Raw genomic sequence first — 18,222 nt, forward strand, 5'->3', positions numbered from 1 at the left:
TCATTAAAACAAAGGCGTTTTTCGTTGCGACAGGATCTTTATGATATTTCAATTATTAGTTTTCTCTTCAGATTGAGAAAATATTCTGTTAGCACCCACCTACATAGGGAGAAATGATCATCACGAGAAAATAAGAGAAATCAGGGCTCGCACAGAAAAAATTATGTGCTCGTTTATCCCGCGTGCCGTTCGAGAGTGGAACGGTAGAGAGGCAGCTTGAAGGTGGTTCATTGAACCCTCTGCCAGGCACTTTATTGTGAATAGCAGAGTAATCACGTAGATTTGGATGTAGGCGTACAAGCTTTGCCGGATGACAAGTTTCCGAGGAATTGGATCAGACGAAAAGCACCCACTGCGTTCCCCCCACGGTCGGCACATCTAACACGTATGGACTTTTACTTGTGGGGAAGTGTGAAAGATAACGTCTATCTATGTAATCCACGGACGCTGTAGGAACTTCGCCACTGACATAGTTGCAGCGACCGCTCTTCCTGTTGTGTGTATAGCCGCCAACAATGAAGATTTTGAACATTTAAAGTAATCATGTGCTAAATTGAGCCGTCCGGAGCAACCGAGCGGTTCTAGGTGCTACAGTCTGGAACTGCGCCACCGCTACGGTCGCAGGTTCGAATCCTGCCTCGGGCTTGGATGTGTTATGTCCTTAGGTTAGTTAGGTTTAAGTAGTTCTAAGTTCTAGGGGACTGATGACCTAAGATGTTGAGTCCCATAGTGCTCAGAGCCATTTGAACCTTTTTTTTCCTGAACTGAAAGTTGTACAATATGTGTGATCAGTTATTATATGTAAAATAAACACGGAAATAGTACCTTTCGTTCCTTAAAGTATGTATACATTTTTCTGGCGGAGTCTGTGCATTTCATATGAGGTGTGATCAAAAAGTAACGGGGAATTTCTTTTTCCTTAAGGATTCATAAACATCAACTTTGTCCCCTGCAAAGTAATCCCCCTTCAGATATAATACACTTGTGTCAGAGCTGTTTCCGATCTCGGGAGCACTTCTGGAACTCACTTTCTGTTATGGTGTTCAGCTCTTTCAGCGATTCTGCTTTTATCTCATCAATGGCGGAAAAACAACGGCCTTTCACCAGTTCTGTTCAGCCTCGGAAAAAGAAAGAATACGCTGGCTGAGGCAGCAGTTTTGACTGGGACGATTGGGCCTCGGTTTGGAAGTCATACCCGCACACCGAGGTTTCCTCACCTGGTATAACGTCCATTCAAAGTTCGGCATCGCCGTCGACTTCATTCAGCAATTCCCGATGGATATCTACGCGACGACGTTTTTGGTCGAATGTCAACAATTTCGGAACAAACTCTGCTGCTGCACGCGTCGTGCCCAGAAGATCCGAAAAAATTGCTCGGAAAGAGGCAGAGCAAACGCCCACATTATCAGCAACCTGTCTGACGGTGATTCGGCCATTTTCCAGAACCACATTTTCTTCTTAACCAGTGTCGTCTGTAATTTATGCGACAGGGCGTCCAGCGCGGTCTTCCTCTTCCACGTCTTGCCGGCCCTCTTTGAAACTTTTATACCGCACGTGAATTGTTGTCGTACTCATAGCTGGTTCGTCAAAAGGCACCGTCATAATTTAGAATGCAGTGCTGCACTTTATTTCATTTTCCGAGCAAACTTTAATGCAAATGCTTTGTCGCAGGTTCGAATCCTGCCTCGGGCATGGATGTGTGTGATGTCCTTGGGTTAGTTAGGTTTAAGTAGTTCTAAGTTCTAGGGGACTTGACAGATGTTAAGTCGCATAGTACTCACAGCCATTTGTGATTTGTCAAATGATTTGACCCATCTTTTTCGAAAGTAAAAATTCACAGAGCAATGGAAAAGATGTCTACATCTACATGGTTACTCTTACATGGTCACACTTAAGTGCCTGGCAGAGGGTTCATCGAACCATTTTCATGCCATTTTTCTACCATTCCACTCTCGAATGGCGCGTGGGAAAAAGGAACGCCTAAATCTTTCCTTCCGACCTCTGATTTTATTATTATGATCATTTCTCCCTACGTAGGTGGGTATCAAAATAATATTTACGCATTCGGAAGAGAAAGTTGGTGATTGAAATTTCGTAAATACACTCCTGGAAATGGAAAAAAGAACACATTGACACCGGTGTGTCAGACCCACCATACTTGCTCCGGACACTGCGAGAGGGCTGTACAAGCAATGATCACACGCACGGCACAGCGGACACACCAGGAACCGCGGTGTTGGCCGTCGAATGGCGCTAGCTGCGCAGCATTTGTGCACCGCCGCCGTCAGTGTCAGCCAGTTTGCCGTGGAATACGGAGCTCCATCGCAGTCTTTAACACTGGTAGCATGCCGCGACAGCGTGGACGTGAACCGTATGTGCAGTTGACGGAGCGAGGGCGTATAGTGGGCATGCGGGAGGCCGGGTGGACGTACCGCCGAATTGCTCAACACGTGGGGCGTGAGGTCTCCACAGTACATCGATGTTGTCGCCAGTGGTCGGCGGAAGGTGCACGTGCCCGTCGACCTGGGACCGGACCGCAGCGACGGACGGATGCACGCCAAGACCGTAGGATCCTACGCAGTGCCGTAGGGGACCGCACCGCCACTTCCCAGCAAATTAGGGACACTGTTGCTGCTGGGGTATCGGCGAGGACCATTCGCAACCGTCTCCATGAAGCTGGGCTACGGTCCCGCACACCGTTAGGCCGTCTTCCGCTCACGCCCCAACATCGTGCAGCCCGCCTCCAGTGGTGTCGCGACAGGCGTGAATGGAGGGACGAATGGAGACGTGTCGTCTTCAGCGATGAGAGTCGCTTCTGCCTTGGTGCCAATGATGGTCGTATGCGTGTTTGGCGCCGTGCAGGTGAGCGCCACAATCAGGACTGCATAAGACCGAGGCACACAGGGCCAACACCCGGCATCATGATGTGGGGAGCGATCTCCTACACTGGCCGTACACCACTGGTGATCGTCGAGGGGACACTGAATAGTGCACGGTACATCCAAACCGTCATCGAACCCATCGTTCTATCATTCCTAGACCGGAAAGGGAACTTGCTGTTCCAACAGGACAATGCACGTCCGCATGTATCCCGTGCCACCCAACGTGCTCTAGAAGGTGTAAGTCAACTACCCTGGCCAGCAAGATCTCCGGATCTGTCCCCCATTGAGCATGTTTGGGACTGGATGAAGCGTCGTCCCACGCGGTCTGCACGTCCAGCACGAACGCTGGTCCAACTGAGGCGCCAGGTGGAAATGGCATGGCAAGCCGTTCCACAGGACTACATCCAGCATCTCTACGATCGTCTCCATGGGAGAATAGCAGCCTGCATTGCTGCGAAAGGTGGATATACACTGTACTAGTGCCGACATTGTGCATGCTCTGTTGCCTGTGTCTATGAGCCTGTGGTTCTGTTAGTGTGATCATGTGATGTATCTGACCCCAGGAATGTGTCAATAAAGTTTCCCCTTCCTCGGACAGTGAATTCACGGTGTTCTTATTTCAATTTCCAGGAGTGTAGATCTCGCGGCAAAGAAAGCCGACTTTGTTTCAGTGACTGCCATCCCAACTCACCCCTATTGCGCTGTAACACGAAACGAGCTGCCCTCCTTTGCGCTTTTTCGATGTCCTCCATCAATCCTATGTGGTAAGGATGCCATACCGCGCAGCAATATTCCAGCAGAGGGCGGAAAACTGCAATGTAGGCTATCTATTTAGTGGGTTTGTCGCATCTTCTACGTGTTCTGCCAACAAGGCGCAGTCTTTATTTCGCCGTCCCCACAGTACTATGTGGTATTTCCAATCTAAGTTGCTCGTAATTGTAATCCCTAGGTATTTAGTCGATTTGACAGCCCTTAGATTTATGCGATTTATCGTATACCCAAAATGTATCGGATTTCTTCTAGTACCCATGCGGATGACCTCGCACTTTTCTTTGTTTGGTGCCAATTGCCACTTTTCGCACCATACAGACATTCTCTCTAGGTCATTTTGTAATTGGAATTGATCTTCTGATGATTTTACTAGACGGTAAATTAGAGCGTCATCTGCAAAGAATCTAAGCGGGCTGCTCAGATTATCACCTAGATCATTTATGTAAATCAGGAACAGCAGAGAGCCTATGTCACTACCTTGCGGAACGCCAGATATCACTTCTGTTCTACTCGATGATTTACCGTCTGTCACTACGAACTGTCACCTCTCTGAGAGGAAATCACGAATGCAGTGACACAACTGAGACGATACTCCATATGCACGCAATCTGATTAACAGTCGCTTGTTAGGAAAGGTATCAAAAGCCTTCTGGAAATCTGGGAATATGGAACCGATCTGAGATCCCTTGTCGACAGCACAAGGTTTTCAACTGCCAACAACAAACTAAATATTCGAAACAGCTGAAAACGCAAACATACACCAGGAAAATGTGCAGGAACAGAACAAAAGAAAATTTTGCAAATTGGATATACTCGTATAACAAGTCCGCGGGTTGAATAACACTTAGGCGGTTTTTTTGTTCTACTGATTTTTATTTGTATGAACTAGTTTTCTGCTTATTAGGCCATCTTCCGGTAACTACTGGCTATTGTTTACAAGGCGCTTCTTACGAACCAAACATTCTGGACTAAGGTACAAGGCACTTACATACGATCTTTAGTTGCGGTATTTTCTTTGGAACTGTCAAACGGGTCTTTTGACTTTTTGTTCTGTAAATCACATTTTATGGTTTGTCAGTACCAGGTATGACAACAATTAGAATTATTTAGAACACACATTATTGCAAAATTACAATTTTTTGGTATTTGTTGTGAACAGTTGCACTGGAGACTAATTGTTTGTTGTACAACAGTGATGTTTTCTTTACGGGTTTACATTTTATTATTAGAAGAATTGTGCATTAACATACAGAGGGGTCCAAAAAAATGTGACCACTGCTTAAAACAAATTGACAGAGTTGTCTCATCTTTGGTAGTGTAATAGTTTGTAATTCCGGCAATCGCCACACAAGCGTTGTATTGCGTTGTTTTGTTTTGTCAGAAGACAGTCGCCAGATAGTGTTTTGTTCTCAGTTGCACCTAGTTACTCGAGTAAACATAGCTGGCGCAAGACTTACATTCGATGAAAGGAAGTTTTGAAGTGGTATTTTAAGTACGAGAACATTAATGAGGTTCAACGGCAATGTCGAAATGAGTATCAAACAGAGCCACCGACACGTTTAACGATTCGTCGCATTCGAGACAAATTAGAAGCCGAAGGCTGTGTTAAGGATGTACAGAAACAACGATCTGGACGACGTGTAACAGTAACAAGTCCAGCTAACTCCCGTCATGTGTTACAACAATTCACTCGCTCACCGCAGAAGTCTGTGGGACAGTGTGCCTGTGAAACCGGAGTGAGTCGCTCAAGCGTTCGGCGAATTTTGAAGACAGCAAAGTGGAAGTGCTACATCGCACGACCCAGATGGTAGAATGGAGCACTGCGAGTGGTTTACTAACATGGTGCGCAACGATGAAGAGTTTGCAGAGATGATTGTGCGGTCTGACGAGGCACAGTTCAAACTCAGTGGTACAGTAAATCGGCACAACTGCATCTGCTGGGCCGCCGAAAATCCGAACGTCCGTGTAGACTAAGCCGTGAATTTGCCGGGAGTGAATGTGTGGTGTGGGCTCGATTGGGCCATTCTTCTTTGACGGCGCAGTTGCCGGTGAGGTGTACCTTCAGAAGCTTCAGACATCCATTTTACCTGCCATCCGAGACCTGTACGGAGACGGAAGAGTTTACTTTCAACACGATGGTGCCCCAGTCCACTGCCAAAATCGTGTTGGGGCGTGTCTCGACGAAAATCTACCAGGAAGATGGATAGGCCGTAGAGGTGCTGTGGAGTATCCACCACTGTTCTGGAGTTTTACCTGTGGGGAACACTAAAGGACGTCGTTTATCGACAAAAGCCACGCACATTGGGTGAACTTCGAGAATCCGTCGTACACTCGTGTGCAAATATCCAACTGAACACGTTGCAGTCAGTAGTTCGTGCAGCAGTTCGGCGGTATCGCTTGTGTGTGGATGTTAATGGTTACCATTTAGAACACCTACAGTGATATCTTCAAGTTGGACTTTAAGCTACACTTTCACCAAAAATGAGACAACTCCGTCAATTAGTTTGCAAGTTATGGACTTTTAAACAGTGGATACATTTTTCTTGGACCCCTCTGTATACCAAGTATTACATTGTTACAGTTGAGTTACAGTTAGGAATGAAACACATAAAGGATATTACATTATACTGGGGCGTGAATTTGTTTACTATTGGGACACTTTGTGGTTAGCAGCAGGTTTACTTTACTGTGTGAAGTTTAAGAGTGGTGATGTGCTCAGTTGCAACTGGTCATTTAGGACCAGCTGGGGATTTCGGGCTAAGTGTTAATTTCAATTGCTTCTAGTAGGCTGGGTTTTCTGCCTTTGTTGGCCATATGCAGCACTTCTGTGTGTGTCAGATTTTTGTGTCCTCCTTTGAGCACAGGTTCAGCAAAGGTGGAGTCTGAAGTCAGTCAGCCTTGTAGTTATGGCCCGGCCCGTTTGACCACAATGTACGGTTTATGGCAGTCAGTGCAGGTTATTTTGTAGACCCCACTGTTGCTTAGTTTATCTGTTTTGCCCTTCCTGATGAATAGGAGATTAGCTGTAGTGCCTCTTACACAAAATGACGTTTTATAGTTTTGGGATTTCAGTGTTTTGGCTAGTCTCTCTGACAGCTTACCTAGATATGGAATAGTACAACAGCTGGATTTTAGTGTGCTTGTAATTGCAGAGCGGGCACAAATGTTAGGGCAAGATTTTCCTTCTTTGTTTCTTCACATATACGTGCGAGAAGAGGAGTTATTGGGACAACCCAGAACCCTGGCTCTAGTTCGGAAATTCGCCTTAGCGAAGACCTTTTGAAATTTACGAAAGGTAATAGTTGTTTCAAGAATGATGATGGCTCTGTTCCAGGCAAGAGACTTCTAGTATTTGCTTGCGAATGGAACTGTGCTTATGGATGGCACATTTGACAGCTGTTCGAAACAGTTCACACAACTGTACACAATCCATGTCGACATCGGAAGTACAGAAGAGGCAACTAAAATATTTCCTGTTTTATTTGCTTTGCTGCCAGACAAAAGTCAAAATTCATTCGTAAGACTTTTTTCTGGATTGAAATCTAAGATGCCTGGGTGGTCACCAAAAACTGCAGTGCTAGATTTTGAAATGGCTACAATTAAAGCAATGAATTCAGTGTTGCCTGAAACACAACTTTCCGGTTGTAATTTTGACTTTAACCAGTGTCTGTGGAAGAAGATACAGCAACTGGGACTAACGGAAGACTACAGGGATAGGGAGGGTGTCCGATTGTTTTGTCGCATGTGTGCTGCAGTGGCACGTCTTCCACTTAACACTGACGAGGAAGTGTGGATTTTAATAACGAAACAAATGCCCAGTGGAGAGAAGATCACAGCATTTGCAGACTATATGGTTGATCAGTGGATGGATGGATGGAATGTTTTTAACCAACGACGCAGAACGACGAACGCTGTCGAAGGTTGGCATAGAAAACTGAACTCGTCAATAAATCAGAAACATCCAAATGTGTACTTTCTGATTAAAAATCTGAAGGAGGAGGCAGTGAATGCTATTTTGGAAATTAAAAAAGATTCCATTGGCCTACTTCTTCAAAAAAGAAAGAAACGGAACATAGATCTTGACAAAAGATTAAAAGACGTACTACGTGCATTAGCCAGTCCTAAGCCTGGGTAAAATATGAAGGGATGTTATTTTCATGTCAGTCGGAAAGTTCACGGTTACGATATTTATTTGTAGTCGCAAACACGAGCGTCACCACGAAGGGAGTCTAGAGATTCGAAAAGTTGCATCATAAAAAATGTACCGTGATGTTGGGATTTGCTGTGGGCCTTAAAAATGATGTTTCAAAACGGTATGTGTAAATACAGCACACATTTTACCGGGAACAATAATTTCGCGAAGTTAACTTGCCGGTTCTGGAATTTCGTCATATATGTCATACGAAACTAATTATTTGTATTTGGTGGATCTCATTCACAAAAGTGGCAACGGCCCTGCTGCAGTGGATACACCGGTTCCCGAGAGATCACCGAAGTTAAGCACTGTCGGGCGTGGCCGGCACTTGGATGGGTGACCATCCAGGCCGCCATGCGCTGTTGCCATTTTTCGGGGTGCACTCAGTCTCGTGATGCCAATTGAGGAGCTACTCGACCGAATAGTAGCGGCTCCGGTCAAAGAAAACCATCGTAACGACCGGGAGAGCGGTGTGCTGACCCCACTCCCCTCCTATCCGCATCCTCAACTGAGGACGACACGGCGGTCGGATAGTCCCCGTAGGCGACATGTGGCCTGAAGACGGAGTGCCATTCACAAAAGTACGCTGTTAACGGTTTCTAAAGTTCTAATACAAAATCTGCTATTTATTGAATTTGTAACTAAACAAAGCAAATTTTACTTGGTAAATTTCTTACATAACACGGTAGCTCGTCCTGTGAAGCTTCTAGGATTTTTGGTGAGGAAGGTGGAATGAGGACTCAGACAGCTGGTTGCCCACTTTTCTGTCAGAGTCTTCCAAACACGATCATATTTGCCTTTATTGTGCTCCAACAGAAGCATTTTGCAGCTGATTATTATTTAGTTCATTTTATAAAGATGAAATTCCAACTAGATGAACTTTGGTGGAGTCATCTGTATTAAGCAACGAATTTTACCATCTGTAGACATCAAGAACAACACTCTAGTTATCGAGACTTTATACGCCGCATCTAACCATAGGAAAATATTCTGTAATTTCTTTCAGATGAACACGCCCATTGTCGCGTAAATATTTACCTAATTGCTAACAGTAGACCCGGCGTTGCCCGGATATTTATTCATCCCAGTTTTATGTCAGTTCATCCCCTCTTGCCTCATCTCTCGCCTCTCTAGCCACCTGCTCCTTCCGCCCATTCGTCTCTCTTTCCATCTCCTCCATCTGGCCCGCCTCTCTCACAACACTTCATCCTCCTCTCCTTCTCCATCCATCTTCCATTCTCTGTCCACCTCCTCCTCCGCTTTTTCTAATAGTACATCAAATTCACAATAACACCCCGAATTTATGCATTTATTACAGTGTTCTATTAGTCATTCCCCGCCTTCCCCCTTTCTCTGTTTACCTGCTGCTGCCTCTCTCTCTTAATATGCTTCTGTCACTTCTCTGGTTTCACCTCCTCCCCCTCCCCGCCCCCATCACGTTCTCCTCTCTCCGTATATCTCCTCCTCCGCCTCCGTCATGCCATCTCCTCTTTCCCCGTTTAAGAAAAAATACGTATATCTGCCAACTTTCATGCTGATTGACGAGACGATGTCGAATTTATTTAAAGGTAGGTCAACCGTCCGCCATCCAGCACACGTCGGTTTGTATAAATGCCTTCAGCACGAAAAGATACATAGATGAGCCAGTTCCCAAGCTGATCAGTCAAACGGTGTGGAATTCTGTTGTAAGGTACCCTCCGCCGTACACAGTATGAAATTTGACGTAGACGGTGAGGTTCCCCTCGTTTTGAAGATCAAATGCGCAAAATTTCATCAAGATCGGAGCAAGACTGTGGCTTTTCCGGAAGTAAAGTACATTCGACCACGCACTGAAAGAATTTTTATGAAGACAGTAACCTTCCTCTCGGTTTGGGAAATACGGATTCATTTTTCTACACCCCGCTCGCTCTATGCCTACTTTGTTGCGAAACATAAACAACAGATTCGAACAACAGAAATGAAGTACAGGGTTATTACAAATGATTGAAGCGATTTCACAGCTCTACAATAACTTTATTATTTGAGATATTTTCACGATGCTTTGCACACACATACAAGAACTCAAAAAGTATTTCTAGGCATTCACAAATGTTCGATATGTGCCCCTTTAGTGATTCGGCAGACATCAAGCCAATAATCAAGTTCCTCCCACACTCGGCGCAGCATGTCCCCATCAATGAGTTCGAAAGCATCGTTGATGCGAGCTCGCAGTTCTGGCACGTTTCTCGGTAGAGGAGGTTTAAACACTGAATCTTTCACATAACCCCACAGAAAGAAATCGCACGGGGTTAAGTCGGGAGAGCGTGGAGGCCATGACACGAATTGCTGATCATGATCTCCACCACGACCGATCCATCGGTTTTCCAATCTCCTGTTTAAGAAATGCCGAACATCATGATGGAAGTGCGGTGGAGCACAATCCTGTTGAAAGATGAAGTCGGCGCTGTCGGTCTCCAGTTGTGGCGTGAGCCAATTTTCCAGCATGTCCAGATACACGTGTCCTGTAACGTTTTCTTCGCAGAAGAAAAAGGGGCCGTAAACTTTAAACCGTGAGATTGCACAAAACGCGTAAACTTTTGGTGAGTTGCGAATTTGCTGCACGAATGCGTGAGGATTCTCTACCGCCCAGATTCGCACATTGTGTCTGTTCACTTCACCATTAAGAAAAAATGTTGCTTCGTCACTGAAAACGAGTTTCGCACTAAACGCATCCTCTTCCATGAGCTGTTTCAACCGCGCCGAAAATTCAAAGCGTTTGACTTTGTCATCGGGTGTCAGGGCTTGTAGCAACTGTAAACGGTAAGGCTTCTGCTTTAGCCTTTTCCGTAAGATTTTCCAAACCGTCGGCTGTGGTACGTTTAGCTCCCTGCTTGCTTTATTCGTCGACTTCCGCGGGCTACGCGTGAAACTTGCCCGCACGCGTTCAACCGTTTCTTCGCTCACTGCAGGCCGACCCGTTGATTTCCCCTTACAGAGGCATCCAGAAGCTTTAAACTGCGCATACCGTCGCCGAATGGCGTTAGCAGTTGGTGGATCTTTGTTGAACTTCGTCCTGAAGTGTCGTTGCTCTGTTACGACTGACTGATGTGAGTGCATTTCAAGCACGACATACGCTTTCTCGGCTCCTGTCGCCATTTTGTCTCACTGCGCTCTCGAGCGCTCTGGCGGCAGAAGCCTGAAGTGCGGCTTCAGCCGAACAAAACTTTATGAGTTTTTCTACGTATCTGTAGTGTGTCGTGACCATATGTCAATGAATGGAGCTACAGCGAATTTATGAAATCGCTTCAATCATTTGTAATAGCCCTGTAATGATTTCTGTCGTATAAGGGGCAACATTGCTATTAAATAATAGCAACGAGATTACGAGAGCAGTCACTTTCAGTGTTACGTAAAATAACGTTATACCTTGTGAATTATCACGACACAAAACGAGGATGATAAGCGATGTGGGAGTTGCTTCCGTTTGCGTTTGAAACTCTCGGAGAGGGAGGGGTGGGAGGGGGCAGCAAGGGGAGCCTCGATTTGTTTTGCCAGCCCGAGCCTCTGGCGGGTTTAGCGCGCCACTGCTGGTAGGAAGCCAGCCTCCGTCTACCTCTGGAGATGAAGACAGCGGCGTTGTGAGAGCTGGAGAGGCGTGTGTACTCACCGCTCGGTGCAGGACGCGGCGGCCTCCGGCTGCTGGCTGCAGTTGAGCGGGCAGCGCAGCTCGATCAGCTCGCCCGACTTCTCGCGCAGCTGGCCCTGGTTCTCCGTGTAGTACTGCACCAGCTCCGACAGCGTCGCGAACTTCTCGCCGCCGTACAGGTCGTAGAAGTCCCCCGTGTTCTGAATCTTGATGTGCGTCACCTCGCCGTTCCTCCTGGCCCGGGCACACACACACACAGAAGCAATCAGCCGCGTCATTCCACTGTGCGTGTGTACGTACAGGCAGGGTGCACGCTTAGAGGCGGGCCGCACCAGCTCCCCGCTCACCCATGTCTCTCTCTCTCTCTCTCTCTCTCTCTCTCTCTCTCTCTCTCACACACACGGCCTCTGGGACACGACTAGCAGCTCAACACTCATCAACCGGAAAACTTAACTCCCGATGCCCTTCGACAAAAGCCAGTTCGAAAATTGCAGGCATGCTTATGCACATTACTAAAAAAAAAAAAAAATAAATAAATAAAAAAAAAAAATAAAAAAAAAGCACCTATCGCGAAGGAATTACTCGAATAGGACGGAGATCTGTAGATATCAGATAGATCTGCAGAAAAACGTTTCAGATGTGTTACGACCCGTCGCTCTACCCTTCATTCGATCCCTGCGAAACCCTACATTTCAGCAGGATAATGCACGACCGTACGTTGCAGGTCCTGTACGGGCCTTTCTGGACACAGAAAATGTTCGACTGCTGTCCTGGCCAGCACATTCTCCAGATCTCTCACCAACTGAAAACGTCTGGTCAATGGTGGCCGAGCAACTGGCTCGTCACAATACGCCAGTCACTACTCTTCACCAACTGTGGTACCGTGTTGAAGCTGCACGGGCAGCTGTACCTGTACACGCCATCCGAGCTCTGTTTGACTTAATGCCCAGGCGTATAGAGGCCGTTATTACGGCCAGAGGTGGTTGTTCTGGGTACTGATTTCACAGGATCTATGCACCCAAACTGCGTGGAAATGTAATCACATATCAGTTCTAGTATAATATATTTGTCCAATGAATACCCGTTTATCATCTGCATTTCTTCTTGGTGTAGCAATTTTAATGGCCAGCAGTGTGTGTAATCACATCTACCGATTTCCCTCCTCCGCGATGCGTCCTTCTCTTCTGTTAGAGTGTATTCTACAACTGTCGTTGGGGCCCGCGCCTCCCTGCCTACATACGTGTTGAGCCCCGCAGAATGCGCCCTGTGACCGGATGCAGGCGCGGCCGCCTCGCCACGGCAGTTAACAGAGTCAGTCAGTGGGTTGTAAGAGTTACCTGACGGAGAGCGTGAGGTCCCCCGGGTTGCTGCGGCTCGGCCTGGCCAGGAAGCTGCCGTCGAAGCCTCGCTCCATCAGCAGCAGCTCCGCCTCGATGCCCGAGATGTTGGGGTGGAACCACCTGCAACAGCCAACAGCGCACACACAGTCCCACCTGACGTCTAATGTTGATCGGGTAAAATTAGAAAAAAAGAAGAAGAAACAAAACATTAGTATAATACCGAAAAGTGAAACCAAAGATAAAGACAAAAAATGTAAAGGAAACTGAAAGAAGAAAATGTAAATAGAGTAAGACAAACAGAAGGTGAATTGCAAAAACAAAGCTAAAGCGTATTTAAAAAACGAAAAGTATAGCGGAAAGGAAGGGAAATCAGGTGGAAGAAACAGACAAATCGAAAAGATTACAGGAATAAAAAAGTAAATAAAAAGAAGTCCAAACTATTTATCGTCCATGTTTCACTTCCATACATGGCTACACTAGAAGCTTTCGAAATGTGGTGCTACAGAAGAATGCTGAAGATTAGATGGGTAGATCACATAACTAATGAGGAGGTATTGAATAGAATTGGGGAGAAGAGTTTGTGGCACAACTTGACTAGAAGAAGGGATCGGTTGGTAGGACATGTTTTCAGGCATCAAGGGATCACCAATTTAGTATTGGAGGGCAGCGTGGAGGGTAAAAATCGTAGAGGGACACCAAGAGATGATTACACTAAGCAGATTCAAAAGGCTGTAGGTTGCATTAAGTACTGGGAGATGAAGAAGCTTCCACAGGACTGAAGACAACAACAACAACAAAAAATCTAAGAAAAATCATTGAAATTGCAACGAAAAGCAGAAAGTGAACGATTCTAAAATACGACAAGAATAGAAAACAGTAACGACCGAAAAAACGAAACAATCAACAAATGATTGGCGACTCCATGGCGTGTTCTGTTCACCACGACCAAACAGCTTACAGCTTAGAGCGATCGCTCTAAGCTGTAAGCTTGTCGTTATAGCTTGATACCAGTGCCTACCAATTTTAATTGTATATTACAGCACTGAGGATGGTCACTAAGTGACCGAAAATCGATTTTGCGGACAATAAAACAACGAAGTACGACCAAAGCTGATTTCCCTTCCAGTTCTATCAACAAATGAAATGAATCGACGAACATCATCACCGCCAAACACAAAAAACACACCCGAGTGCAAACATTTAGAAAAACAGAAACACTGTAAAACGCAGTAATAATTCGAAAGCTCGGAAATTTGAAAAATAACAATAAAATGGAAAAACTACCCATGAAGTTGTAAACTGCCGACAGGGTTAAAAAGAATACAAAACAATGAATAAAAAACGATAGTGAAATAGAAAAAACGAAAAAGCGATAAAAAAACTGGGGCAAAGTGACATGAAAATTGAAACGAAATAAGAAAATTTTTCAAGGAGTTATAATAAAATGGAAAAAAGAACGGGATATAAACGAAAGAAAAACGAGAAACTGAGAAAACATGCCAGGAGCTAAATAACCAAGAAGGAAAACAAAGCTGTACTCGTTTTCTGATTAAGTCGTTTACGTGCTTTTGAATTTATGTGGCCCTTCGAACACCATGCCAACGGCCTCGCCGCAATGTTGACATCGATTTACGAGTAAAGCTCTCTCCGGCTGGGCCGGCACTCGGATGGGTGACCGTCCAGTCTGCCGCCCTCGTGAGGCCAGCTGGGGAGCTACTCGGTGGCGAAGCACCGACATCGGCCAGGAGAGCGCTGTACCCACCACACGCCCCTCCGTATCCTCACCCAGCGACTCCGATCAGCTAAGGATGACACGGCGGTCGGTCGTTACCGTTGCGCCTTCCGAAGCCTGTTCGGACGCGGTTTACAGTTCCAGAGAGAATTAATAATCCAGTAAGTTTTTTTCAAGATCGACCATGAACGTGCTTAAACCAAATGAAAAATTCAACCAAGTCCTCAGTCTTCTTAACTGTTATGTCTATACAGGGTGTTACAAAAACGTATGGCCAAACTTTCATGAAACCTTCCTCACACACAACCAAAGAAAATATGTTACTTTCCATGTTAGAGCTCATTTTATTACTTCTCTTCAAATCACATTAATCGTGGAATGGAAACACACAGCAACAGAACGTACCAGCGTGACTTCAAACACTTTGTTACAGGAAATGTTCAAAATGTCCTCGGTTAGCGAGGATACATGGATCCACCCTCCGTCGCACGGAATCCCTGATGCGCTGATGCAGCCCTGGAGAATGGCGTATTGTATCACAGCCGTCCACAATACCAGCTCGAAGAGTCTCTACATTTGGTACCGGGGTTGCGTAGACAAGAGCTTTCAAACGCCCCCATAAATGAAAGTTAAGAGGGTTGAGGTCAGGAGAGCGTGGAGGCCACGGAATTGGTCCACCTCTACCAATCCGTCGGTCACCGAATCTGTTGTCGAGAAGCGTACGAAAACTTCGACTGAAATGTGCAGGAGCTCCATCGTGCACGAACCACTTGTTGTGTCGTACTTGTAAAGGCACATGTTCTAGCAGCACAGGTAGAGTATCCCGTATGATATCGTGATAATGTGGTCCATTGAGCGTAGGTGGAAGAACGTGGGGCCCAATACAGACATCACCAATAATGCCTGTCCAAACGTTCACAGAAAATTTGTTGATGACGTGATTGCACAATTGCGTGCGGATTCTCGTCGGCCCAAACATGTCGATTGTGAAAATTTACAATTTGATCACGTCGGAATGAAGCCTCATCCGTAAAGAGAATATTTGCACTGAAATGAGGATTGACACACTGTCGGATGAACCATACGCAAAAGTGTACCCGTGGAGGCCAATCAGCTGCTGATAGTGCCTGCACACGCTGTACACGGTACGGAATCAACTGGTTCTCCTGTAGCACTCTCCATACAGTGACGTGGTCAATGTTACCTTGTACAGCAGCAACTTCTCTGACGCCGACATTAGGGTTATCGTCAACTGCACGAAGAATTGCCTCGTCCGTTGCAGGTGTCCTCGTCGTTCTAGGTCTTCCCCAGTCGCGAGTCGTAGGCCGGAATGTTCCGTGCTCCCTAAAACGCCGATCAATTGCTTCTAACGTCTTCCTGTCGGGACACCTTCGTTCTGGAAATCTGTCTCGATACAAACGTACCGCGCCACGGCTATTGCCCCGTGCTAATCCGTACGTCAAATGGGCATCTGCCAACTCCGCATTTGTAAACATTGCACTGACTGCAAAACCACGTTCATGATGAACACTAACCTGTCGATGCTACGTACTGATGTGCTCGATGCTAGTGCTGTAGAGCAATGAGTCGCATGTCAACACAAGCACCCAAGTCAACATTACCTTCCTTCAATTGGGCCAACTGGCGGTGAATCGAGGAAGTACAGTACATACCGACGAAGCTAAAATGAGCTCTAACATGGAAATTAAGCAATTCCGGACACATGTCCACATAACATCTTTTCTTTATTTGTGTGTGAGGAATGTTTCCTGAAAGTTTGGCCGTACCTTTTTGTAACACCCTGTCTATCCTTATGGCACACTGTATCTTCATATTCCACCTTATACTTGTTGCTCGCCCTTACGTCATTATTTTAGAACGGTCCTCAGTTGTGCGTTTGTTTTAGTGTGTAAGAACTAAATATCTCCAACACGGCGCAACGTCCGAAAAAAATGTTCTGGGTGTAAAGTCAACGTCAGTCTGTGCAACAAGTCGCCACATCCGAGATAAACGAAACAGTGGAACGTCAGGAGAGTCCACTTGAAGAGAAGTGACCCAGGCAGGCGAAAGATCATACGACACTGCGGAGAGACTTGAAATTCCAACACCCCGCACATACGGCGGCTGGATGGAAACACACACCGAAGTCACTAACCCCGATGGCGGGGTCCGACGGCAGCCACCGAAACCAAGCATTCCCACGGTTTGGGGACTCAGCGGAACCAACCCAGCAGGGAACAGAAAAGTACGCTGCCATACAAGCATCTTATTTGCCAGAAGTGTCAATGCCTAACTACATTATTTGTACTGGACAATCAAGTTAGCAACTGTAAAGTAAATTTCGAACATAAATAGGAACCGTTAAAGGTAGAATCAAATCCGTCTGTCGTGACTTGAAGAAGGAAGTACACTTCGTATTTGTCGATTGCTTCAAAATGGCTCTAAGCACTGTGGGACAACATCTTAGGTCATCAGTCCGCTAGAACTTAGAACTACTTAAACCTAACTAACCTAAGGACATCACACACATCCATGCCCGAGGCAGGATTCGAACCTGCGACCGTAGCGGTCGCGCCGTTCCAGACTGAAGCGCCTAGAACCGCACGGCCACACCGGCCGGCGGTGTTCTATAGGATTGACGTGAGGACTCTGTGCAGACCAGTCCATTCATTACACGGATGTCACTGCCCTGTAACCGTTACGCCACAGGCCGTGCATTTTGAACAGGTGCTCGATCGTGTTGAACAATGCAACAGGCATCCCCGAAGCAAGAAGCTGCTTAAAACACCAATGTAGGCCTGTGCTGTGATAGCGCCACGCAAAACAAGGGGTGCAAGCTCCCTCCATGAAAGACACGACCACATCATAACACAACCGCCTCCTAATTTTACTGCCGGCACTACACACGCTGGCAGATGAGGTTCACCGAGCATTCGTCGTACCCACACCCTCCCACCGGATCGCCACGTCGTGTACCGCGATTCGTCACTCCACACAACGTTTTTCCACTGTTCAGTCGTCCAATGTTTACGCTCCTTACACCGAGCGAGGCGGCATTTGGCATTTACTGGCGCGATGTGTGCCTTATGAGCAGTCGCTCGAGCGTGAAATCCAAGTTTTGTGAGCTCCCGCCTAACTGTCATAGTACTTGCAGTGGCTCTTGATGCAGTCTGGAATTCCTGTGTCCGGATAGATGCCTGCCTATTAGACATTACGACCCTCTTCAACTGTCGGCGTTCTCTGCCAGTCAAGAGACGAGGTCGGCCTGCACGCCTTTGTGCTGTACGTGTCCCTTCACGTTTCCCCATCGCTGTCACATCGGAAACAGTGGACCTAGGGATGTTCAGGATTGTGGAAATCTTGCCTGCCGGCCGCGGTGGTCTAGCGGTTCTACGCGCTCAGTCCGGAACCGCGCGACTGCTACGGTCGCAGGTTCGAATCCTGCCTCGGGCATGGATGTGTGTGATGTCCTTCGGTTAGTTAGGTTTAAGTAGTTCTAAGTTCTAGGGGACTGATGACCACAGATAAGTCCCATAGTGCTCAGAGCCATTTGAACCAAATCTTGCCTACTGACTTATGACACAAAAGTGACACTCGGTCACCCGACCACGTTCGAAGTCCATGAGTTCCGCGGAGCGCCCCATTCTGCTCCCTCACGATGTCTGATGACTACTGAG

The 18,222-nt window shown here is 46.6% G+C and overlaps 1 protein-coding gene and 1 pseudogene across 1 annotated transcript in view; one reads left to right on the forward strand and one right to left on the reverse strand.

Annotated features, from left to right (window-relative positions):
• The window catches only part of LOC126426595 (tyrosine-protein phosphatase non-receptor type 11-like), a 284,162-nt gene that overhangs the window by 201,874 nt on the left and 64,066 nt on the right, over positions 1-18,222 (reverse strand). Inside the window, exons 4-5 of the mRNA XM_050088489.1 lie at positions 12,811-12,933; positions 11,495-11,707 (exon numbers count right to left, since the gene is read on the reverse strand). Of these exons, the coding sequence (XP_049944446.1) occupies positions 11,495-11,707; positions 12,811-12,933 (336 nt within the window). The remainder of the gene's footprint in view (positions 1-11,494; positions 11,708-12,810; positions 12,934-18,222) is intronic.
• LOC126427540 (5S ribosomal RNA) lies at positions 8,099-8,216 on the forward strand (annotated as a pseudogene).

This window comes from Schistocerca serialis, chromosome 11, assembly GCF_023864345.2.
Source record: "Schistocerca serialis cubense isolate TAMUIC-IGC-003099 chromosome 11, iqSchSeri2.2, whole genome shotgun sequence".
Lineage (NCBI taxonomy): Eukaryota > Metazoa > Arthropoda > Insecta > Orthoptera > Acrididae > Schistocerca > Schistocerca serialis.